The 26,557-nt window shown below is 35.1% G+C and overlaps 1 protein-coding gene across 1 annotated transcript in view; it reads left to right on the plus strand.

Moving 5' to 3' along the window:
• Nucleotides 1-6,920: 6,920 nt before the first annotated feature.
• The window catches only part of LOC136040133 (serine-threonine kinase receptor-associated protein-like), a 32,900-nt gene continuing 13,263 nt past the window's right edge, over nt 6,921-26,557 (plus strand). Inside the window, exons 1-3 of the mRNA XM_065724245.1 lie at nt 6,921-7,104; nt 12,329-12,468; nt 19,078-19,231. Of these exons, the coding sequence (XP_065580317.1) occupies nt 6,996-7,104; nt 12,329-12,468; nt 19,078-19,231 (403 nt within the window). The 5' untranslated portion in view covers nt 6,921-6,995. The remainder of the gene's footprint in view (nt 7,105-12,328; nt 12,469-19,077; nt 19,232-26,557) is intronic.

Below are 26,557 nucleotides of genomic sequence, written 5' to 3' on the forward strand. Positions count from 1 at the left end.
ATTAAAGGAGTGTGATATTGTGACTTAGATCACATAAATCTTCTTCTTTCCAAGTGTTGCATATATGCCACAGGAGGAGCATCTACAAAAGCTATCTGGAATGGCCATCTTCCTGTCAGTTTTAACAGCCCAGCAAATATGCCACAGGAGGAGCATCTACAAAAGCTATCTGGAATGGCCATCTTCCTGTCAGTTTTAACAGTCCAGCAAATATGCCACTGGAGGAGCATCTACAAAAGCTATCTGGAATGACCATCTTCCTGTCAGTTTTAACAGTCCAGCAAATATGCCACAGGAGGAGCATCTACAAAAGCTATCTGGAATGGCCATCTTCCTGTCAGTTTTAACAGTCCAGCAAATATGCCACAGGAGGAGCATCTACAAAAGCTATCTGGAATGGCCATCTTCCTGTCAGTTTTAACAGTCCTGCAAATATGCCACAGGAGGAGCATCTACAAAAGCTATCTGGAATGGCCATCTTCCTGTCAGTTTTAACAGTCCAGCAAATATGCCACAGGAGGAGCATCTACCCTGTCAGTTTTAACAGTCCAGCAAATATGCCACAGGAGGAGCATCTACAAAAGCTATCTGGAATGGCCATCTTCCTGTCAGTTTTAACAGTCCAGCAAATACGCCACAGGAGGAGCATCTACAAAAGCTATCTGGAATGGCCATCTTCCTGTCAGTTTTAACAGTCCAGCAAATATGCCACAGGAGGAGCATCTACAAAAGCTATCTGGAATGGCCATCTTCCTGTCAGTTTTAACAGTCCAGCAAATATGCCACAGGAGGAGCATCTACAAAAGCTATCTGGAATGGCCATCTTCCTGTCAGTTTTAACAGTCCAGCAAATATGCCACAGGAGGAGCATCTACAAAAGCTATCTGGAATGGCCATCTTCCTGTCAGTTTTAACAGTCCAGCAAATACGCCACAGGAGGAGCATCTACAAAAGCTATCTGGAATGGCCATCTTCCTGTCAGTTTTAACAGTCCAGCAAATATGCCACAGGAGGAGCATCTACAAAAGCTATCTGGAATGGCCATCTTCCTGTCAGTTTTAACAGTCCAGCAAATATGCCACAGGAGGAGCATCTACAAAAGCTATCTGGAATGGCCATCTTCCTGTCAGTTTTAACAGTCCAGCAAATATGCCACAGGAGGAGCATCTACAAAAGCTATCTGGAATGGCCATCTTCCTGTCAGTTTTAACAGTCCAGCAAATATGCCACAGGAGGAGCATCTACAAAAGCTATCTGGAATGGCCATCTTCCTGTCAGTTTTAACAGTCCAGCAAATATGCCACAGGAGGAGCATCTACAAAAGCTATCTGGAATGGCCATCTTCCTGTCAGTTTTAACAGTCCAGCAAATATGCCACAGGAGGAGCATCTACAAAAGCTATCTGGAATGGCCATCTTCCTGTCAGTTTTAACAGTCCAGCAAATATACCACAGGAGGAGCATCTACAAAAGCTATCTGGAATGGCCATCTTCCTGTCAGTTTTAACAGTCCAGCAAATATGCCACAGGAGGAGCATCTACAAAAGCTATCTGGAATGGCCATCTTCCTGTCAGTTTTAATGGTCCAGCAAAGATTTGTTCATTGTTGACAGTGTAAATGTCATCAACACTTGTCCATTTCAAAGTGGGATCTGCGATTCCAACCTACTTGAAAATTTTTAGTTTGGACTGTCCTTTGTCAGGAAAGTCCAGAATCCTAACAACAAAATAATGCACCGTGCTTTTTTTGTCGCTAAAGAAAACGGCATAGTATTCGCCAAGCTATTGCGATTCCAACCTACTTGAAAATTTTTAGTTTGGACTGTCCTTTGTCAGGAAAGTCCAGAATCCTAACAACAAAATAATGCACTGTGCTTTTTTGTCGCTAAAGAAAACGGCATAGTATTCGCCAAGCTATTGCGATTCCAACCTACTTGAAAATTTTTAGTTTAGACTGTCCTTTGTCAGGAAAGTCCAGAATCCTAACAACAAAATAATGCACCGTGCTTTTTTTGTCGCTAAAGAAAACGGCATAGTATTCGCCAAGCTATTGCGATTCCAACCTACTTGAAAATTTTTAGTTTAGACTGTCCTTTGTCAGGAAAGTCCAGAATCCTAACAACAAAATAATGCACCGTGCTTTTTTTTGTCGCTAAAGAAAACGGCATAGTATTCGCCAAGCTGTTGCGATTCCAACCTACTTGAAAATTTTTAGTTTGGACTGTCCTTTGTCAGGAAAGTCCAGAATCCTAACAACAAAATATAGCACCGTGCTTTTTTTTGTCGCTAAAGAAAACGGCATAGTATTCGCCAAGCTGTTGCGATTCCAACCTACTTGAAAATTTTTAGTTTGGACTGTCCTTTGTCAGGAAAGTCCAGAATCCTAACAACAAAATATAGCACCGTGCTTTTTTTCTCGCTAAAGAAAACGGCATAATATTCGCCAAGCTGTAGTTCAACTTCCGATCCAACATTCAAGAACCAACATAAAAAAAATAAAAGGAATATTTCGCTAGAACACACAAAAAACCGCTTTTTTAGCATTAGAAAAAAAAACACTTGTCCAGGCTGAAAGACGAGGAAAAAAAATGTATTGCGACAAGATATGTAGCAATTTGACCACAAGGATGGAGGTTCGAATCCTAATGTTGCTGGTTATTTGATTTGAACGGGAGTCAGTGGCATGATTCTGGATGATGATTCGTCTAGTGCCTCCAAAGGAATTAATAAATTGATTATTCCTAAGATCACCATCAAAAAAAGGAGGGCCTCCCCCAAGCACTGATGAAAATCATTCCTGGGAAAGCTGGCAGAATATCAGGAATACATTCAAGTTTATACAGATGGCTTAAAGGCAGTAACAAAATGCATTTGTGTAGTAGTTTTACCCTCCCAGAGCCTGTCTCTTTCATACCATTTACCCTCTAACCTGACAATTTTCTCTGCAAAGCTTATGGCAATTAAGTTTTCACTTCTAGCCATATCAAGCCAAACAGAGAGCAAACATCAGAAGTATATTGTCTGCTCTGATTCACTTTCAGCTCTGGATTACCGCCAACTGGATACTGCCAAATTCCGCCAACAGGTGGCGGAATTTTGGAGTCGAATCCAGAATATGGTTGTGACTTGTCATCCTTGACTATCGCCTCATTATGAACTTTGTTTCGTCTTTTGGCTTTTGCATGGCGATAGTCAAGATTGATAAATGGTGATAAAACTTCCTCCCAACTGTTCCAGAAGTCGCTGCTTTCAGTGCCACTTGTGCCACAGTCTCACGCTAAGATGAAAGAAACCAGTCTGTTCTCGAGTTTTACACAGTGTAAACTTGAGTGAGTGGCATATAATACACGAGTATCAAAATGTCTTCCCCTTACTGAAAATAAATAAAACAAAACTCAAATAAATTTCTCAAAAATTCAGAAAGCCTTGTTTGCCACGGGGGGGGGGGTGTTTTCTGTGAGGGTATTGTCCACGGGTGGGGGTGTTTTCTGTGAGGGTATCGTCCACGGAGGAGGGGGTAAACGCCTAGAGCCATATTTCCTATTTAAGATTATCAGAAATTGTGACACCAAGGAGTTCAACATGTTTCACTGGCATTTCGGAAGGGATAAGGTCTAGGAAAACCGGAGTGGATTTCAGGAAATTTTAGAAGTTTATTGTCATTACATTTGATTTAATTGATGTTATTTTCATGTGTAAATTCATAGCTTCATCCAAAACAAAGGTTAGGATTTGGAGGGGTCACTTTTCATATTTCTATGACATGGTTTTAGGCGTTAACCTCCCCCCCAGAAAATAAGGTTTTCCAAATTTGAGAATTTTTTTTAGTTGCATTGATAAGTGCTAAGGAAAGGGGAAAATGACTTCCACGTGAACCTCTGAAATTTTTGGCAGTTGCAGGCACCCACAAGTTTGACAGCTAAAGTTCCGTCAGTGGACCCTTGAATTTTGACACCAGTTATTTCTCACCTGTTTTACATATTCAGGAAAGTTTTGACAAGGTCTGTTGCTGTCTGTCGAAAATTTTGACCGGGTTGCTACAAGATATTCTCAAAAGAAATAAATCCATCTATACAAGCCATTATCTACGTTTGAATTCGGCCGAAGGAACATTTTTAGTGCGCCTTGTATTCCACTACATTAACAAGAATTTTCGACACTTGGAACCTAGTTTCGACAATGTAATATTTGTTGCCATTTTCAATTAATTTCATCAAGAAAAAGCTAATGTGGCTAGAATTCAGATGAGATCAGATGTATCTTGATACATTGGGGCTAATCCCAACTTTTTTCTTCAACAAATAACCAAGTAACAAAAGTTTGGACATTACATAGCTGAAAAAATGTTGGGATCTCTTTTCTTGTCGAAAAAAGAATAACTGACTGAATTGAATGTTCTTTTCTTATCTGGTTGTACTGGATATAGTGTCAACGCTTCCTATCGTTGAAATACAAACACGGCTTCAAGAGACGGCGCTCCAAGTCACGGCTAAGCAGAGCTATTCCGTTTTGAAGGAAAATTTCGACATAGCTGAAAAAATGTTGGGATCTCTTTTCTTGTCGAAAAAAGAATAACTGACTGAATTGAATGTTCTGTGATCTGGTTGTACTGGATATAGTGTCAACGCTTCCTATCGTTGAAATACAAACACGGCTTCAAGAGACGGCGCTCCAAGTCACGGCTAAGCACAGCTATTCCGTTTTGAAGGAAAATTTCGACATAGCTGAAAAAATGTTGGGATCTCTTTTCTTGTCGAAAAAAGAATAACTGACTGAATTGAACGTTCTGTGATCTGGTTGTACTGGATATAGTGTCAACGCTTCCTATCGTTGAAATACAAACACGGCTTCAAGAGACGGCGCTCCAAGTCACGGCTAAGCAGAGCTATTCCGTTTTGAAGTAAAATTTCGACAGTGGTTAAAAAATTGCACTGTTGAATCACCACCCTGGTAAATAAATCGGTAATTGATGACTCTTGGGGTATAAATAGGATAGTACATTTGATGAAATTGTTTGTTATAAGGTCTGTGATGCTGATTAGGAATTATATTGTAAATTTTCCGTTTATTTTTCTTGTTTTATTTTAGTGTATATTTTACCACCCATTTAGAAAAGAGGGTTGCATATTTTACCACCCACATCTTGAGGTATGCGTTAAACTTAGTTGTTGTTTGTTTGTTTGAATAATTTTTTTTCTCTCTCTCTTTGGGAAGTTTATCCCTAGATTGTCATTGTTAATCTCCTTTGAAAGAGCTTTGGAATATCTTTGTAAGAAGAAAGGAATAGAGAAGCTAGGAATATGAAGAATAAAGTAGAAATGTAAAGAAATAGGGAAACTGGAAATATACAGAAAATATTAAATTGTAAAGAAACATACTGGAAATATAGAACAACTAGAAATATAAAGAAAGAGAATAAAGGAGAAAGAAAAAGAAACGTGTTTATGAACATACCTTAATAATTTGCATCTAAATTTTAATGATTTGTTCATCCCTACTGATAATTCATGCACCCACAGGCCAGTTTGAAACACCAAGCTTGGTAAGGTTGGTAAGGTAAGGTAAGCTCTCCTTAATATTTGTAGACCATTTATTTCTTGCTATCCCAACACATTAGCAATGTTCTTGAGCATTTGAAACCCTAAGCATGAAACTGTGAATAGTAATATTTTTTTGTCATAAATGCCGTAAGTTTGACTTAGCTCTTGCTTAATACCTCACTTAAACCTGATGGTGTCATGTTTGTGCCAAAATAGCTGAATTTGAACATGGATTGAGGTGAGTTGTAAGGCCTTTCCTACTGACAAACCGAATTGTAAAAGCACAATATGAATTGTAAATTCGCCATTCTGCTGATAATCGAGATTATAAAAATATAATAATATAATAAAAATATAAAATATAATTTGAACATGGTTTGAGGTGAGTTGTAAGGCCTTTTCTACTGACAAACCGAATTGTAAAATCACAATATGAATTGTAAATTCGCCATTCTGCTGATAATCGAGATTATAAAAATATAATAAAAATATAAAATATAATTTGAACATGGTTTGAGGTGAGTTGTAAGGCCTTTCCTACTGGCAAACCGAATTGTAAAATCACAATATAAATTGTAAATTCGCCATTCTGCTGATAATCGAGATTATAAAAATATAATAATATAATAAAAATATAAAATATAATTTGAACATGGTTTGAGGTGAGTTGTAAGGCCTTTCCTACTGACAAACCGAATTGTAAAATCACAATATGAATTGTAAATTCGCCATTCTGCTGATAATCGAGATTATAAAAATATAATAATATAATAAAAATATAAAATATAATTTGAACATGGTTTGAGGTGAGTTGTAAGGCCTTTCCTACTGACAAACCGAATTGTAAAATCACAATATGAATTGTAAATTCGCCATTCTGCTGATAATCGAGATTATAAAAATTCTGTTCCACTGACAAAAAGGATTTCAAGTTCTAAAATGTGATTTTAAACTTTGAAATTTTTTTTTGAAAATGCATCTAAAATTTGTTTTAATGCACTTTGTTATGTTTTTTTGAGTCGGACAAAAAATTTTGTGGGAAGGGAATCAAACCCCCTCCCCCCCCCCCCGGTTCAGCCTTGGCTGACCCTAATACTTAAAAAAAGTTAATATTTTTTTCAAACTCATAATTTTTTCAATAACTAATGGATAAGACATGTGATTCTGAGTTCTAAAATCTAAAATGTGACTTCGACAACGACACTAAAAAAAGAAGATTGTGGATTTGGATTGTTGATTTTGCCTAGTCCTGAGATGACTTTGTAAACTTAGGTGTTCCACGTGTTGTAATTCAACAATCTTGTTTTAAGATTCTTGTTTGTCAGTGGAAAACCCCTATAATGTAAGGCAATTAAAAACCCATGTATTGTATTTGTTTTAATTTGCATTTGTTTTCTATAGCTTTAACTTACAGATCATTTGCTGGCTGTCGGCAATTCATTTTGGTAAAAATACCATGCTCCGCCAAACTCCTTTAACTTGTAGTGGCCACACGAGACCTGTTGTGGACTTAGCATTCAGCAAAGTTAGAAATAATGAATATTTTCTGATTTCTGCCTGCAAAGGTAAGCCTAAGTCTTAATATCAGGTTATCATATCATTTATCAGGTTATCAGGTTATCATTTTTGAGGAAGACAGGCGATATGTTTTGGCCGAAATAAGAGGGATAAAACTGAACAAAATGGACAATATCTTGTGACTGCTTATCGTTACCACACAAGCAACTCCGGGTCCCCAAATCGATTGTGTGATGTGGTGACCCACTAAACACACTTTATGAAGCAGGTACCCATTCTACCAGGAGGGGAGGGGATACCTTTTTTTCTTTTCTTTTTTTTTGAGTATGAGATTTGACTAAAACCGATACTTTGGTTTCTCAAGGCGAGTGAATAATAATTTGACCTCGAAACTGAGATGTGGATGAAACTTGGTGGAAAGAATAAGCAGAAGTGCAAGATAGGTGACAAAAAAATTTAAGCTATCTTTTTCTGTTTTTTTAACGTAAAAAGTGTATATAAAAAGGAATACACTTGGTACCAGTATTACAGGTCTTGTGATATTTTGGACATAGAAAAAGTCTAGTTTTTCCTTTCTCTTGAAATTCTACTTTAAGAAACGTTGGTCTATTATCAGTTAATCCATGTCTGTTCAAAATGATGACTAGCTTGAATAATCATGACAATCAAATTAGCATTATTTGGTTTTGGCTCTTCTCAAGAGTCTGTTCTTGTAATATAAAGTATTGATCAATTCTACAAGGTGCGGTAGAAAAGTAATGAGACTGGCGATACTATAAGTAATCTGGCAACAGCACGTGTATCAGGACTCGTCCATAGCTCTGTTCGAGTTTGTACTCCATCCGTCTTCTACGTGGTTTGTAAGGGTGTGATTAGTGAAGTTGTGCGTCATCGGATATCTCAATAGCAACCAAAACTCTAAAAAACACAATTTTAACATCAATAGATACATCAAAAGAATTGGCTTTCTATATGGATTCCAAATATACAAAACTGTTAAGTTTCAAAAACTATAAACCTGGAAAAATTTGCCTAATTTTTGAAAAAGTGAGGTAATATCCCCAAAAAGTCAAGCAATCTTAATGAAAATCCCCCATAAGATTCAGCTTATTAGAGAACCCTACTGTATAGATTTCAAGCTCTCATCTTCAAAAATGTGAAATTTTGTATCTTTTGCCTGAAGAAAAATCACGGAAGTGTGTTGTTTTGTGTGTTTGCTCCAGGGGTAATAGTATCAAACCAATGGTCTTAGAATATTAGGAGAAGGCTCATTCAAACTAAAATTAAAATTCTAGTACCCTTTTGAAGTAACCAAAATAATTTTCCCTCATTTGTAACTTTCGAAACCATCCAAAAGGATGTAACAGACATGCTTAAGACCATAACAGTTGAACTTTCTGTGCTGCTACAAAGAGTGAGAAAAACGTCTCCAGCGGTTTGCTGCTGCCCAAGAAAACTACTTTGAAGGTGACAACGTTAGTGTGTGAATTTAATAAATATTTATTAAGAAAAAATCAGGCTCATTGCTTTTCTACCGCACCTTGTATGCAATTGAAAATTCCTACGAGCCAGTGAGATTATTGCATTAGAGAGATTGCATTTGCAGATTATTGCATTGGGGTGGTTGCATTTTAAGATTATTGCATTGGAGAGATTGCTTTTGCGGATTATTGCACTGGAGAGGTTGTATTTGCAGATTATTGCATTGGAGAGAGGTTGCATTTGCAGATTGTTGCATTGGAGAGGTTGGTTTTGCGGATTATTGCACTGTAGAGGTTGCACTTACAGATTACTGCATTGGAGAGAGGTTACATTTGCAGATTATTGCATTGGGGTGGTTGCATTTTAAGATTATTGCATTGGAGAGATTGCTTTTGCGGATTATTGCATTGGAGAGGTTGTATTTGCAGATTATTGCATTGGAGAGAGGTTGCATTTGCAGATTGTTGCATTGGAGAGGTTGGTTTTGCGGATTATTGCACTGTAGAGGTTGCACTTACAGATTACTGCATTGGAGAGAGGTTGCATTTGCAGATTATTGCACTAACCTTCTAACGCCTTCTAAATCACATTTTTAGTTCTTAAACTTAGAAATGCCTTTTATAACTTCAGGGTTTTTAACAATTCTCATTTAAAAATTTTTGTTTTTAGTATCAGAGGAAGTTTTGCCTATAGTAAAGTTATAAATTTCTCCACTGGTGCAAGAACAACACAAGTTGCAACAGCTTTAGTTTACTAATAATGCAAATTTTAACTTAATCTTCTTTTCTGAAACCTCCCCTCCCTAGAAAAAATATAATGATACAGGTTGTACTCGAAAAAGAATTTTAGATAACTTCGAAAATTCCCTATTTTCAAAATCCCTATTTTGAACTGTTTTACTTTCGAAAAGAATTTTAGATAACTTCGAAAATTCCCTATTTTCAAAATCCCTATTTTGAACTGTTTTACTTTCGAAAAGAATTTTAGATAAAGAAATCAAATATAATTTATAGATTCATAGATTTGAAACTAATCTTAGCTGTATTGATTTGTGACTGCCGAAGCTCAAACTTCGTACAAAATATAAAGGTACTAGTTTTCAAGCAGAAAATCTCACAAGAAATCATGCAATTAACCAATGATAAAATTCTATCAATTAAAAAAAAAATTCTAAAAAAAAGGTTTTCCCCCAAGAAAAATAGAAGCATATTAGGACCTAAAACGGGTAGAAAAGAGTCTCATATTAATTAGAAATGACAATAAAACACATAATAAAATAACATGTTAAAGTACATAATAATGAATTTATTTTTAATAAAATACATAATAATAAAAACAGAAATAGTCACATAATAATTAAAGCTTAAAACGAGTTGAAATTTTCTATTAATGAATAAGTAAAACAAAAAATGAGCAATATGTTAAAATGGAAAATTCACATCATGCATTAAGACTATATATTGCCATGGATCACTTGACGAATCTTAAAACGGCGATACATTGAAATGAAGTAAGATTAAAAAAAAAAAAAAAAAAAAAAAAAAAAAAAAAAAAAAAAAAAAAAACAAGGTCAGAGTGTGATTTGTGCTTTACTGAAAAAAAATTACTGAAAAAAATCGGAGACTCCCAGGAATTAGAATCAGTATACTAACCAATGTTGCCAATGTAATACAGTTTTACGATTTTCACACAATCTAGAGGTGTAATAACACAACCGTGTTTAAGGCAGTATTATGTGATGGTCTAATATGATTGATTTTTAGTGATTTTAAAAAGCAGCTCGAGTTGTGCCAATGAAACTTTTAGGCATAGATTTAGAGTTTGGATTATCCCACGAAAAGAATTTTTCAAGTCCCTATGTCTACAACTTCCCCATTTTTGAGGCTTTGAATATTTCCTGGAAGTCTGAATTTTGGCAACATAAAATTCACCTTCAAGTTTGATTCGAATCTACTTTTTTTTACTTAAGGTTTTAAAATACAATTCTACTGATTTGCGTTGGATTCAGATTTTAAGCCAAATTAGGATTTCTAACTCAATTCTTAGAATACATTTTACAAATTTTATAAATCGTGTAAATCATGAGTTAGTAAACGCACGAGTCTCAAAATACTTTCATCGTCAAAATTTTTAAGATTCGTATTTTGTTTATCTTGTAGACATGGCTTTGATTTCATGGGCTTTGGTGTGTTGAGAAGTTTCACCTCTGTCACTCAAAATTTGTTGAATTCATCAAATTTCGTCAATCTTTGGAGGGGGTATCTTTGGATACCCCCAATTGGATACCAGGGGGTATCTTTGGGGGTAATCTTTGGAGGTTGGGAGTATATGTTTCAAAATATCTACTCTTGAATGCGCTATAAGTCAACATTTGTTTGTGTTGCACACAATGAAACACATTTCATCAAAAAATATATAAAATCAAATATTAGCTCGTTTATTGGTTTATCAGTTCAGTATGTTGCTTCAACAGACAGACTGTTTCAATAATTCCCGACGTTTGTTTAAAAGTTTTATTTTGGCATCAATTATCTGTATTATCTATATCTATCAATTACCTATATACAAACTATACCCATTGTTTACAACATTCCCAACGTTTATTTGAAAGTTTTATTTAGGCATCAACTTTGATATGTTTGTGTGAAAAAGAAACCAAAAGAATAGTTGTGGTAAATAGAATGTTATAATTCTAAGTAGTATTTCCGTCTTTCCTGTAACTTTGATCATTATTGTGATTTTGTTGTCGTTTCTAATGTGAATCTAACTGCTCCCTGGGAAAAACCATCCGCGACTGAAATATCCATGGCTCTTGAGCAGTGGTTCAAATCCGATCTGGGGTTATGCCCCACCTGGTAATTTTTTAATTCCTGATCCCTTATCTAATATTAAAATTTTTTATTCGAGATTTTACGTGCTACCTGCAGGATGGTTAAAAGGCCATTAACTTGGTATCTTTTTTGGGTTGTCCTTGAGGCATATTTTATGCTAATGAAAAGTATTGTCTGAATACAACACCTTTTATACAATGTATGATATCATTGCAAAACTATCATATGTTTTCTCACTCTTTAAATGCATATGAATTGCGACATCCTTCGCGTGAATTTTTTTTTTTCAGAATCAAGGCTCTAAAGTAGTCAGCTTAAGGGTGCACGTCCTTCCCATGACCAATAAAATATTGCCATGCCCCACTAATGGGGCCTGCGCCCCACTTTGGGAATTACGGCTCTAGAGGATGCTCATTCTTTTTTTTACAAATAAAAACGTAAATAACACTTTGGCCTTTCGAGGACTGGGGGGGGGGGTTAGCTCTTCTTTTATTTTGTGGTAGTTTTGTTCGTTTTAAGCTCGGCTTGATTATTTAATTTAGTTTCTGTTCGTTTTAGTATTCTTCTATTCATCCATAGCAGCGTCAGTTGTTTTCATGTTTGATGTGGTTATTTATTTTAATATGTATACATTTTGTATTTCATTTTTTAATTCATGGTAATATCTGCATGTTTTAATTTTAATTTGACTTTACATTACTCGGAAAAACTTTTTTTTACTCTTTTATATATTAATTCTTTTAATTGGCAAAATTTTATAATTGATTTATTAGTGAAATATCTTTTTAAGTTCTTCAGTTTCTTTTAAGAACTGGAATCTTGTATTATTCTTCAATTTTTGGGCAACATTAGGACAATTAGTCAAATTATTCTGTCAGCTATAGCTCTGTACAGAAAGAGTTTTTCTGCCTTATATTTCTCTTAAGATATAATTATTGTCACAGTTTTGTTATTATAGATGGCAAACCTATGCTAAGGCAAGGACACACAGGTGACTGGATTGGGACCTATGAAGGTCACAAAGGTGCTGTTTGGGGAGTCTCTTTGAATGCAGATGCCACAAGAGCTGCCACTGGAGCTGCCGACCTCTGTGCAAAGGTAATTAAAATTAGTACTGGTAACAACTAATTGCAGCACCGAATCGTCTGAAGCCAATACCACCACGCACGCTTCTCCATCATCCTACTTTAGTCAAAGCCTCACTCTAAATCCCCACTTATAAAGTTCCAATTTCCTTTAAGTCCTTCCTTAGCATTCTCTCCTATCCCAATCAGGAACGATCTGCTTCCGCAAAGGTGAATCATCTTTTATTTCCGCGTTAAAGTTGAACCTGAAGTTTTTGCCCCTTTTAATTATGGGAACAATCACTATTCTTAAACAAGCACACTTGATTCTCTCGAAGGAAGAAAGGTCGCAATTAGGGAATCAAAAGCGCGCTTTACATTGTGTCCTCGCTGGGCTAGTTGAGAATCAGGGGCATCAATCTATACATTTGCAGGTGCTGGTAAAAGCATTTGATAAGCTGCAGCATTGAAACTAGAATTGGTATTCTCTCTAAACTATAATGCTAGTTGTATCTTTGCTGATAATGTAATGTGGCCTGTCCAACGTGTGGAGGAGGAAGACTTAGAATCTATCTTGTTTTGGTACCTAAGCATTGGGTGCCAATTCACCAATATGTAGAGCGACAAAATATATTTTTTATAGTGTAGGTAGGGGGACCATAATTTTGTTTTGTTTTTTCGTTTATTTTCAATGAAAATACGAAAAGGATGTTTTTCCAATGAAATTTTTTTTAAAGTTAATTTTTAATGAAAATATAGAAAAAAGTATGCCAAAATCTAAAAGGGCAAATATTCTTGCAATAAATTGACCCCCTACTCCAAGTTTGTCCCAGTTTTGTTGTAATGGTGATTCTCATTGGAATCTGCATGGCTTACTTGAAGAAACTTGCAGATATTTGAAAGACAGGATTGTTGGTAGATGGGAGACATTTGGACTCTAAGATGGTTTTCTTAGGGTAGAACTCTTCAAATAAGCGTTTGGGTATATTTGTACCCTCGGTGAATTTTCCCTAATAAATCTGCTCTAGCTACGGTGTCTTTCACCAGGCATCCGGTAAAACTGGGGGAGAACTGGTCATTATTAAGGCAACAAATATTTCAGTGCTTCTAGTTCAAGGGCGACAATTCATAGCGTAATGTGCCCCACACCAAAGAGTATGGGTTTAATAATGATTTAAAAAAATTTTGGCTTATCTGGATCTTGGATAGAGTCATTCTTTAGAAAAGCTTAAAAAAATTTGCGTTATTTGTACTGTTAATTTTGAAAATATTAGATGTCTCCTTATTTGGAGTATGGTGAAGGCTTTTATAGGTATTGAATTGAAAAGGTTTAAACATCCTGATATCAAGAATTTTGTCTCAGAGAAAAAAATCGATAATATTTCTGTCTCTTTTCAACCTTAGACGTGTTCTTTTCCCTCCCTCCCACGCTAAAATGGAACTAAAAACGTAAGATGTTATTTTTTTATATTAATGTTTGTTTCTTTTAAGTATTTGGAGCAAAGGGAGGGATGGGGACTTTAGCCAAATTTTTATGTTCTTTTTGCTGCATGTTCGCGAAAAAAGTAGATCAAACAAGTGGCTAAAGCAAACTGAATATTTCTGTGACCTTGACACAAACTTCTAATCATTAATATAAAAAACTCAAAATGCAAGTCCTAATATTCTGATCCTGTCTTGGATCTGATCTGATCTTGGATGAAGAGTCATTCTTTAGAAAAGCCTAAAAAATTTTGCGTTATTTGTACTGTTAATTTTGTAAATATTAGATGTCTCCCTATTTGGAGTATGGTGAAGGCTTTTATAGATATTGAATTTAAAAGGTTTAAACATCCTGATATCAAGAATTTTGTCTCAGAGAAAAAATCGATAATATTTCTGTCTCTTCTTAAACTTAGACGTCTTCTTTTCCCTCCCTCTCACGCTAAAATGGAACTAAAAACATAAGGTGTTATTTTTTTATATTAATGTTTGTTTCTTTTAAGTATTTGGAGCTCTGCCAAATACTTCTCTTAAGTATTTGTTTCTTTAAGTATTAGGTATTTTAAGTATGGGGACTTTAGCCAAATTTTTATGTTCTTTTTGCTGCATGTTCGCGAAAAAAGTCGATCAAACAAGTGGCTAAAGTAGCCATGAAATTCAGGGATGGAGAAGGATAATTTGGGTATAAAAGCAGTGTATTTGGGTATGTATTATGATGCAGTGTTTGGACCATAAATTAGTAAAATTATAACACTGGTTTCAGCTAAAAGAATTGAGTCTTTCGATTTTGCGACAATGTATACTAATTTACCACTTAATGTAGTGTTAGATAATTTAAAAACTGTTATCAAGAAATCTTTCCTCTTATCTAGTAAAAGGTTCTTAAAAATAGACACTTATAATAAAAAAGCTATATGGACAAATTACTTTAATACCACAGTTAACTTGAGATGTTACAGCTTGGATATGATTTTTGAGTTATTAGAATTTGTTTTATACAATACTTATATAAGATTTGGTGGTGATTTGTACAAGCAAATCGTGGGAATTCCCATGGGGGGGAATGCCAGCCAATTTATAGCTGACTTGTTTTTAAGTCAACTAGAATATAAATATATGATGGATAAGAATAATCCAAATAATTTAAAACACGTTTTGTCATAATGATAACGTAATAAACATTTTAGAATAATGAGCGAGGTACTGAGGAGGGGGTGACCCCCTCATACGTAATAATTTATATGCCTTTTAAGTTTTAATGTTGCTCCTTACTTTCAGTTGAAAAAATCTTGTTTCTTTTATATAGTTTCTGATCATTTTTAATTAATACCGGGAAATCCAGCTCCCCCTCTCATGGAAAATCCCCTTTGAAACTCAACTATGGAAAGATCTTCCCAATAGCTAAAACTATATGTAAGCATTGCGCCAAGTTAGATCTTTCGCCCATGCTGAAGAAAATGGTTATCTCAAAGTTTTGATCGGACAATTTTGGGTAAAAAAGGGAGTAGGAGGGAGGCTAGCTGCCCTTAAATATTTTTGGTCACTAAAAAAGGGCACTAGAACTTCTGATTTCTGATCACATGAGCCCTATCCTGATCTTCTAGGATCGCTGGTTCGATACGATCACCCCTGAAAAAAAAAGAGAAAACACGCATGTGTGATCTTGCTACGGGCAAAAAAAAATTAGAAGTTCCACTTTTTTGTATATAGGAGCTTGAAACCTGTATTGTAGGGTTCTCTGATATTCTGAATCTCATGGAGCGATTTTCATTAAAATCACTCCATTTCTTAGGGGTATTTCTCCCCCTTCTTCAAAAATTAGGCAAATTTTCTCAGGCTTATAATTTTTGATGGGTAACATTAAACTTCATGTCTTTTATATATCTTAAATAAGCATCAAAATTCGATTCTTTTGATGTATCTATTATTATCAAGACTAGTTTCTTGTAGTTTCGGTTACTATTAAGCTGCCTCGTATCTTAATTATAGTTCGTTACCATCAACTGTTTGAAAGAGAGGAGCATAGACCTATAAGGTGGGTGGCATGGATTGTTCATATTTTGGTAACATTCAAGGATAGATAATTTCCTATAGCCTCATAAATGAACCATACTAATATGACTTTTGACTTGTATTCCAATGGTACAAATTATATATTATCTCCTTGAGGTTAGTTAATGCTCTAATAGCAGGTTGAGTGAGAAGAATGCCATGAATAGAATATTCAGATGGCAAAAATCTTAATGTTTTTCCAGCTTTGATGGAACCTACTTGTCTTTCAGGTCTTCCAAGTGTATTTAGGAAAGACAATGGGCAATATAAATTTTGACGCTCCTGATTAACTAACGAAGACAGGAGCGGCAGAAAGATATACAATAGGTGGCAGATTGTTGATGATGAGATTTTTTTACTGCAAAATATGTAGGAATAACCGTAGCTACCATAAAGGCTTTTGCACCTGGAATCAGTATGCTTCATCGGACGAGCACAAGAAACAGGTTGCGATCCATTTCAATCCGTTACAGTTATGATTGTTTGGATGTAATAGGCAACAGTTCTAATGGGAAGAGCCATTATATAGCAATGGAAATAAAACTCTTGAGATGTTTTGTGACAAAAATTCTGCATACAAAGTAGAAATCATATGAGTGCTAAGGTTCTTGCAAGCTTCTATATCGGCAGCTTCATGTGACGAAATCGTTGATGTCTTTGAAGCCATATTCCCTGGTAAGCTACCGCCTGGGATGTTGATTAGTGAGAAGAAGGTTATGTAAATGATGCACCTCATCCACACCGTAAACAGAATCTTATGAAGGACATAGGTGAAGCTTACTTTGTTCTTGAATACAACAAAACAACAAAGAGCGAAGAAAAAAAGAGCTACAGATTAGAGTGTACTTTTGGTCCTCTTTAAGATATCAAGCTATGAGCCGCCATCTGGTGGCGTATATAGAATAGTAGATGCGTGTATTGTGTATAATACACAATACATACGCCATCTGGTGGTGTATAAGAAGAAAAAGCCTTCAAAAGAGCGTGCTGATATTGTAACGCGTAACATCCATGTGTGTACACTGCATTCATGAATGGGCTCCAGAAATTCGGTGAGGAATCATTTGACTTTGTTTTCATCTTGAGGCATTTTTTACTTAGCTAGCCTGCATGATGTCAGGATTTTTTAGAATGCCGGAAAAAGAAAAGCGTCGCAAAAAATAGCTTCATTCAGCACGTCCCAACACGGTGGCTGACGTTAGGTCCTGCTGTTCGCTAAGCTGTTGATTGGTGGCTGGTACTCTTGGAGTATTTTTTTGCGTTACGTGCCATCGAATAAACGGAAATTCTCTTGAGAAATCCCTGTAGGAGTAAGTGTTGACGGTATTAGAATTGAGTGATTATTGCTGCAAGCCGAGAACTCAGCAAAATCAACATCATCACACGTCGGTCATTACTGGTATCAAATCTTCCCAATGATGGATTCTTTTGGTGGGCAAAAGTGTATGCTTTTGTTGAAGCTTGTAAAAGCCGCGTTGACACTACCTCACGGCAGTGCCGACGTAGAGAGAGGCTTTTTGCTCTCAATAAGACTTCTTCCATCGGACAGAGCCTCCACGTCATAAAGAGTCCTGAATGTGAAACTGTGTGTGATTGACGAATTGAAAATATATAGAGGCAAGCCCGAAACGTTTCCTATTCTCAAAAGAATTTTTGACTTTAGCTAGGTCGGCCTGCTCAAAATGCCAAGACTATGTGGAGAGCAAGGCAAAAGAACAAGCTGCTGAACGAAACATTGTAGACCAATAGAAGGAATGGGAGCTGAACCTAGTTGACATCTCTAGCAAAAAAAGAGCCAGATAGACTTGAGGAGTAATTGCAAGGAAATTGGGCCTCTGAAAAACAAATACGAGCTATTTTTGGTGTGCTTTTGATAGGCCACTGATCGGTTACAGAGAGCGGTGGCTTCAAATGGTTTCGTGTACATTGCCTTGGTCAATTTCTTACTAGAGGCTGCCATGAAAAAGTGAGAAGCCGAAGAAAACGAAACAGAGGAAAAAGAGCGGGCTGAAAAGGAGATGTAAAAGAGGAAGTTGGACCTGATAAGCAAGCTCACTAATCTCTCAAAGAAATAGAAGAAGCGAATGAATTATCTCGTAAACTGAAGTCTTATGGATTGTTTTTACTTGTTAATAGTCTCGAAATTGCTTTTCTAATACGATGATTCTTAGGATGACCTGGCCACCGTTTCTGACTCATGAGCAGAGTAATCTTTTGACCGTGAATGGCAACCAAAATCTCTTCCCACTTTGGTCTCTTTTTTCGCCCATAAAGGTCCCTTTTTCAATGAGCTGGAATCACTCCGAGCCCTGGAATTGTTATCAGCAAAGAAAACGACAAATTTTGCAAAACCGAAAAACGGAGAACTAAGGCAAAAAACAAAAATCAAGCTGATCAGTTAATGATTAATCAAATCTTAAGCAAATTATTAAATAAAATTATTATTTAATAATTTCATTATTTAATATTTAATAATTTTTATTATATTATTATATGTATTATTATTTAAACTTAATCAAAGCTGATCAGTTTAGTCCTTTACTGCTTTATTTAATTCATTATAACTACAAAGAGTATTGATCTATAGCGGAGACTAAGACTCCTAAAGTTTGGCGTATAAATAGTAGGACATATATCTAAAACATATAAAAAAATGCGTCTAAAACAATTTTTTTTGTAAATATTTTAAATTTATCACAATAATAGTGGAGAAAAAACAACAAAAAATATTCAATACAAAGAAATGCTGGGCAGGAGAGGCTTGGGAATCCATCTCAAAATGAGTGCACAAAAATAAATATGCCGTCAAACATACAATATATTTTAATGTTTAATCATCAGTGGTCAATGAACAATCTTTCTTTCTTCATTCTTTCTTCATTTTCCTTCTTTCTCCTCTTTCATTTAATTTAAGATTAATAAAGTTAATTTAATTTTAGTTTTCCTTCTTAAATTTTACCTTGGATATACGCGATAAAACTATTAGAGCTTTGATATTCAACTTATATTTGTTTTTAATTCATATCCAAGAACTTACAAAAAAAATTGGGTATCCTCCAGAATGCCAACTAGTCGAAAACCAGTTGATAGTAGAAGTAATATTTTATAGGTTTGGAACGCATCAACAGGGGAGGAGTTGCAGTCGTTCAATCATCCTCATATCGTCAAAACTGTTAGCTTCTCACCGGAAGGAACTGAATTGGCAACTGGAGGAGTTGACAAAGTTATTCGTGTCTTTGATCTCAACAAGACTGATGCAACTCGTAAGTAATTTCATCATTTTTTTTTTTTCATAACAGAATGGAACTATTTCAATTTCATTTATTTTGTTTAATTTTAGTTTCATTTTCTTCAATGTATATTATTTATTTTGAATTTCATTTTCATTCATTAATTGCCTAATTTGTTTTATCTCTTCATTTATTTTATTGCCTCAAAGCTCCCATGCTAATCAAAAAAAAAAAAAAAAAAAAAAAAAAATACCGGCGTTTTCCTTGCAACATTTGTGATATTTTTTTTCACACTATATCTGCATCATAGAAAGGGAGATAGGGGTTGGAGTATCCTACCTGAGATTGAACCAAAAGACCCATCTTCTCAGAAAAAGTGTAATACCAATTTTGATATTTTGAGCACCACCTCCCCCCAGGGCCACTCTTTACCTTCCATCCCTCTAAGGTACTGATTTATAAGTGGACACAGTATAATGGTCCACTAAAATCTTATAAAGTAACCTTTCTTTCCAAAACTATGTATTGAAATATTTGTGTTGGCATATGTGTCATGATTGAAAAATATTAGATTAAAAAATATATTAATATAAGATGTTAAAATATTGTGTCAAAAATTATTTGTGTTGATCCCTCTTGCCCTCCCTTAAATCTTAGACCTCCAGAAGTGTTTCAGTATGTTTTTCAAAGGTTTTCGTGCAGTTTTAAGCCAATAGTCCTAGAACCATGGGATTAAATGTCACCGTCTTTTAACACGTAAGAACTCAAGTTGTCTTGACGCACTATATTCCCCCTTCGGGAAGATTGAAGATGTTGACATAAACATCTACGTATTCAGTGATTCCGACATCCCTTCCTCACCTCAATAAACCCTTCCCCTACCTCTATACTCGGAGCTATGTGCACCCCTTAATGCAAACAGTAATTGTTCTCTTAATTGTAAAAGACTTAGCACAAGAAACTGTAGCTTTGGAGTGGTGAATACGTTAATAAATCCATGTTAGTCACGCATGTCCAAATAATTGTATTTTTGTCTTTCGTCGCAACATAGTATATGTACCTTTGAGTTGAAAATAAATTATTTCAATTCGAAAAACTTGTTTTTTTTTCTTTGCTTTTTCCTTGCTTTTTTTCTGTCTCCCCATATTTAAAGTTTCTACTTTGATCGTTTTCCCAGAAACCATTGATAAGTTTTTTTATGATTTCACCCTTGCCAATTGTGGGGCGTCTTTGTTGCCATTTTACACCTTCGTGGTGACTATTTAGTAGATGCAGTCAACGGGTTAAGGAATGCAGTCTTTAAGTACCGTCTTGAGTACCGTTAAAGGTACTAAATAGAGTTTGTCCTGGAAAAGAATTTTACATGGTATAGTAAGTAAATGGTATTTATTCACGTAGTTCAACTTCGCTCAGTGTTCAACTCCATAGCAATTAAGGAAAAAAACGGGAAAGTGGTTGTAAGAGTGGAAAGGAATGTGACGGGAAGGAAGGATGGACGGGAATGATGGTCTAAGGAAGACCATCCTTAGTAAACAGTCAAGTCGCCGCAGTTGCTCTTATATTGACTATCATCAAGTCATATACTCGTAGTTCTAATTTTTTGAATTGACAACTAATTATTGCAATTAAGGACAAATTCAAGTGTCTTTTGGGAATATTGCGAGCATTAAATTCAGCGGCATTGCCATCTAAAGCAATTGAAAACGTAATGTAAGTGTTTTTTGTTCCTCAAGCTACACATGTAACTTTACTAAATATCTGGATTATATTATATATTGACAAAAAAAAAATCATTGTAAATAAGTAGCGATATGGTATTTGTATTATTCTCTCTAAATGAATGGCGTTCTGATATTTGCAGCAAATCCTTATCTACTATGTATGAGAAAAATAAGAAAATAGGAAAACAAAAGAAATCGGGATTTTTGCTTTAATATAATCTTATGGGAATGAAGCCCGGCCCAGGAGAGGGTAAACTTTATTCTGCGTACGATATATAGTATAAAAAATAGATCTACAAAATAGATAAAAACAGACAAATAATTATAAATATAATATAGGTAAAATACAAAATTGATAAATAATAAAAAAGAAGAAAATATAAGCGTTGTAACTTTAATTTGGTTCTCTTGCAGTAAGAAAAGAAAAAACAAAGCATGATTCATAAAATGTGAATTTAAAACTTATCATGAGAAAAAAAATTATCCAAATAAGTTTGGTGGTTCTACCTGTTCACACCCCTGCCCCCATAAAAGGCTTGACCGATGTTTTTATTTTACTGAAAACCTAGGATTGGCTTGGAGATATATTTGTACTTTAGATTAGAGTTCTGAAATTGAAGGTTTTTTAGCCAGTTGATTGGCCAGTTGAATGCATTTAAGAGAAAGAAAATATTAATGAAAATTAGTTGTATATTAGGCTATTAGAGCTATTAACTAAGTAACTTTATTACAAATACAAAAGAAAATACAGATCTGGAGGTTTGAGCATTATTAAAAAAAAATCTAACAATTTTTTTATTAAACTTCAAACTACAACATTTTTAAAATATATATGTACTGTAAATACGGCAAATTGTATTTTGCGTATTTATTGTACTAGCACGAAATGTGTATCTATTTACTGTATTTTGGGCTTTTGCTTTTACAGTACTAGTTTCTAATCTATATGAAACGTGCTCTAAAATCCTTTGGTTCAAACTGTGAGGGGATTAACTGCCTATTGTGAAACTTTTGGACTACATATTGTGTTTTATTTTTTAGATAGCTGATTTATCTAACTTCCTTAGATAAAACTCTCAACTGAAACTCTTTTAGCGAGAGGAGTTAATATTAGTGCAAAAAATTTTCTTAGCTCAGGCAAGGCTTCTTCTACCATTTCTTAAAAAAGAACTAACTCTATATACTCTATATAACTCTATATAACTATATATAACTCTATATATAACTCTATATAACTATATAATTATATAACTCTATATAACTATATAACTCTATATGACTATATATAACTATATATAACTCTATATAACTATAATAACTCTATATAACTATATAACTCTATATAACTCTATATGCCGGCTAATATGGAGAATATTCGTAAATAATTCGTCTAAATTTTCGTAAAGGGGATCAAGAAAGAGTATTTTGGCTTCATAGCTGCAAATATTTGTCAGCAAAAGAAGAAGGAAACTATAATAAATAGCTAAAACCTACTGGAAAGTAATATAAAAAGATGAAAACTTGAAGAAGAAAAAAAGAGAGAAAGACGAAGGGCGAATATTTGAAAACACAGTGTCCATAATTCCAATCAAACTGAAGATGTGTTACTGTGCCCAGATTGATACAGAAAAATCATGAGATGTCAAGCGATGCTGTCTTGGCTAAAACACGCTCATATTGCATCGTTGACGCTCATATACAATCATACGATATATAGTATAAAAAATAGATATTACATATTGTGTTTACTACATATTGTGATGCTACATATTGTGTTTTATTTCGAGGACGCTCATATGGCAATTGTCGCTTCATGTTTGTAATGATTTATTTCAAAAGTCCGTAAATATTAATTTTAGTATTGATTTTTAAATATTGATTTTATTTTATTTTTCCTTTCTGCGAAAGTTTAGGCTCGGCCTCTCTTTTATTATTATTTTTTCCGGGGGGAGGGGGTTGTTTTAGAAGTATATGAAAGAAATTGTTTTCCTTTGGTTTTTGTTGTTGTTTTTTTTATTGTTATTATTATTCAGATGATAAGCTGTATCTGCAGTGAGGTGCGATTCATCCCTGAAACCTTTACCTGCTGGGTTCCAGTTGAAATAAGATTTGACAGGGTAATTTGGTGATAACCAAACACTACTTCGTCGAGTCTTTACAAGTTTCAGTAGCAACTTGCTGTCACAACTGTAGACAATCCTCAACCGCCTTTGTTCAGAATTTCGCTATTTACTTCCTCCTGAAAAGTTGCTACTTGCTTTATATCATTTTTTAGGATCTGTTCTCATTGCGTTCGAGGATTTCGTACTATTCGATAATACTTATTTGTATTGCCAAAATGGCATTATTTCTGGCAACCTTTGAGACCATCCTTCGTCCGTGAAGCGTAACCTAACCATCTTAACTTTTCTTTATTATACCTATAGATTTAATTGATGGTGTTATTCTTAGACAGTTCTTCAGGAAAACATCTAGCATACCGTGTCACCTCTTTGCAGAGCTATGTTTGACCACTGTCATCACTGATGCTTCTAGTATCGTATTTAGTTCCATTACATATCTTCCCATCCTTATAAATATTTTTCAACTGCAACGAAAAAACAAAAATACCTTACTAATTGCAATTCACTGCAGAACCAAGATGCTTGAGTCCAATCCAGCTGCGTAAGATTGTCCTCCCTCCCAGTCCATTTAAAGTCTCCCTCTTTACACCTCTCCAAGAAGTTCTGATTTCCGTTATATCCATCCTTACGACGTCCTCCCATCCAATTTGGTGATGACTCGCTTTTTTCTTGGCCCTAGATATGTGGCTGACAGTGGTGATTCCAGCTTCTCTTGCGCCCGAGGCATTATCTTGATTCCCCCACCCTTCTTTCTCCCACAAAATTGCTAGGCCAGATATAAACAAAATTTTAAATTATTTACAAAATTATGTTCAAGTTATTGATAAATTAGTAATTTATGTTTTAATTATTTTAAGTTTATTATTCAAATTATTTTCATTTATGAATTATGCCCTCCACTTTAATTTCAATAAAAACAAAACTGAAAAAAGTACAAGATGACTATATTCGCTAGATTATTTACTTTAGATTTTGTACCCCTAAAATTTCTGTACTCGGGGCAAATGCTCCCTCAGTCCCTTCCCTAAAACTGCGTCTGGTAGCCGAAAAAGATAAGTTCGGAGAATCTTCTATCCTTCATCCGCAGAATTTGTCTTAGGCATTTCAACGGCCGATGGCTACAATCGATCGATATTTGATCTGCTCATACTCATTATTTATTCCTAACTCGAGAGATTTGCTTTTGAGACTCCTTTCCATCTTTTGATTCAGGACTTCCGCATTCTAATATTAGTCTTGAAATCATTAAACTGAAAAAAACAACATAGGAGCAAACTGTGGTAGATGATGGTAATATTCTATTTCAGGAAAATATTGTCTTTTTCAAAATTGGTTTAAATAGAATATGGCTAGATGATGTATTATGGGTGTGTTATATAATAGTACATTAAGTGAAATTATCAACTCGATCGATTGTCTTATTATCTAACATAACACACAAAAAGTCTCCGAAGTTGCTGCCCCAGTGAGGCTCAAGATTAATATTGACAAAAATAAATCTATGTCTTATGCCCCAGAAATAAACTCTACCCCCTAACCCTTAACCAGAGACACATTGAAGTTGTCAATAAATTCAAGTATCTCGGATCGCACGTCGACATCAACGGTGGATGTTGTGAAGAAATCCAATGTGGTATTGTGTCAGCCTCTGCTGTCTTCGCACTAATGTGGAAGCTGTTATGGAAAGGGAAGGAAATCTACCAGAAAACAAAAATTTGTATTGACGATACCCTAGTCCGATTGGTCTTACTGTACGGCCGTAAGACGTGGCCCTTAAAGGTCGCTGAAGGACACGCCCTCAAAGCTATTGAACACAGATGCCTAAGGAGCATACTGGGGTTACGTCTCAGCGACCGCATCTCAAATACGATCATCCGCCAAATGTGACCAGAAATACGAAATCACAACTATCATTCGACGCCTCCGCTTGTCCTGGTTCGGCCATGTTTGCCGAAGACCAGCCGAGTCTTTTACAAATCAAAGCCTACGACGCAAACCAGCACATGATTGGAGGAAACGACACGGAGGACAACCCAAAACTTGATTCAACTGTGTCGAATCTGACCTCGAGCCGATTGGTGGCTTCTGGAGACATGGTCGCAGATGGGACCCATCATGGCTCGAAATCGTCGCCCCATTAACCCAAGAGTGTAACCTGTGGAATTCAACAGTCTGCCAGATCCTGTCGCCAGGGAGAGTTTTTTTTGTAGTAGGTTCACACTTTTGAGGAAAGTTTTCCTCAAACTTTTGAGGCAGAAAATTTCCACCTTTTGATGGCGACTGAGTCAGTCTACAGCTTAGACTTGGCTCGTTTTTGCACTTGGAAATCGTTTTCTACTCAGTCAGGACTTGGCAGATTTTCAGGACTTGGCTTATCTTCGCACCGCGTCATGAAAATTACTGAACAACACAAACTCTGCACATTTTTCAGTTTATTGAACATTACGAACATTAAAGATCCACAAATTTTATCAAATACTAACATTCAATGAGCGTCTAATTATTTTTATCATTCACTTTTAATCATTCCCACTTCTCTACTTCTGCCTGATTTACAGTGCATAAATTACCGCTTGACAGAAATGGGGGATCAGGATTTTCAACGAAGATCAAGCAAAATCTCACCCGCTATTACATATTTGCATTTCATTCTAATTATAAATCGAATGGGAGAGTGGCCTAAGAAACCACTTAGGCCATTCTCCCTGATCCAAGTACATGTAAGTAGTAAATATCTAACATGACCTGTTCATCCGTACAAATTACTCATAACTTAAGAAGTTCGATTTTCATAAAACTAATTTTGAAACCATTTTGTATGGAGATACGTGAAAACCAAAATTCCCTTTTTTGAAATAAACCCGTCCCATCTTTTCATTCAGGACTTCCATATTGCGATGTTAGTCTTGTAATCAACAAGAAATAAAACCAGAAACCCAGTTTTCCAGAAATTGGATAGAAATGTGATAGATGTGGGATTTCAGTCTTGGGAAACATAAGCTACATGATGTCTTTTGTTTTACGATTCTAGTATTGCAATTGGAGCCGATTGTTTTGTAATTAATGACTTTAAAAATCCTAAAATCCTTCAATACAGCCTTTGGTCACTATGAAACACTACTTTTGATATATTTACTTACTAGTTTTAACATTGGACTTTCATATTGCGAAATATGTCCCTGACCTATAATAAGCAAGCTTAGATATCATTTGAAAAAAAAAAGAAAAACATGGTGAAAACTTAAGGTTACTAAAAACTAAGGTTGCTTAGATATCATTTGAAAAAAAAAACATGGTGAAAACTTAAGGTTACTGAAAACTAAGGTTGCTTAGATATCATTTGAAAAAAAAACAAGAAAAAACATGGTGAAAACTTAAGGTTACTGAATACTAAGGTTGCTTAGATATCATTTGAAAAAAAAAACATGGTGAAAACTTAAGGTTACTTACTTTATTTTGATTTATTGCAGTTACTCTCCAATCTTTATGATAAAATGATTTAATACAAAGAGTAT

The sequence above is a fragment of the Artemia franciscana genome, chromosome 20 (genome assembly GCF_032884065.1).
Source record: "Artemia franciscana chromosome 20, ASM3288406v1, whole genome shotgun sequence".
Lineage (NCBI taxonomy): Eukaryota > Metazoa > Arthropoda > Branchiopoda > Anostraca > Artemiidae > Artemia > Artemia franciscana.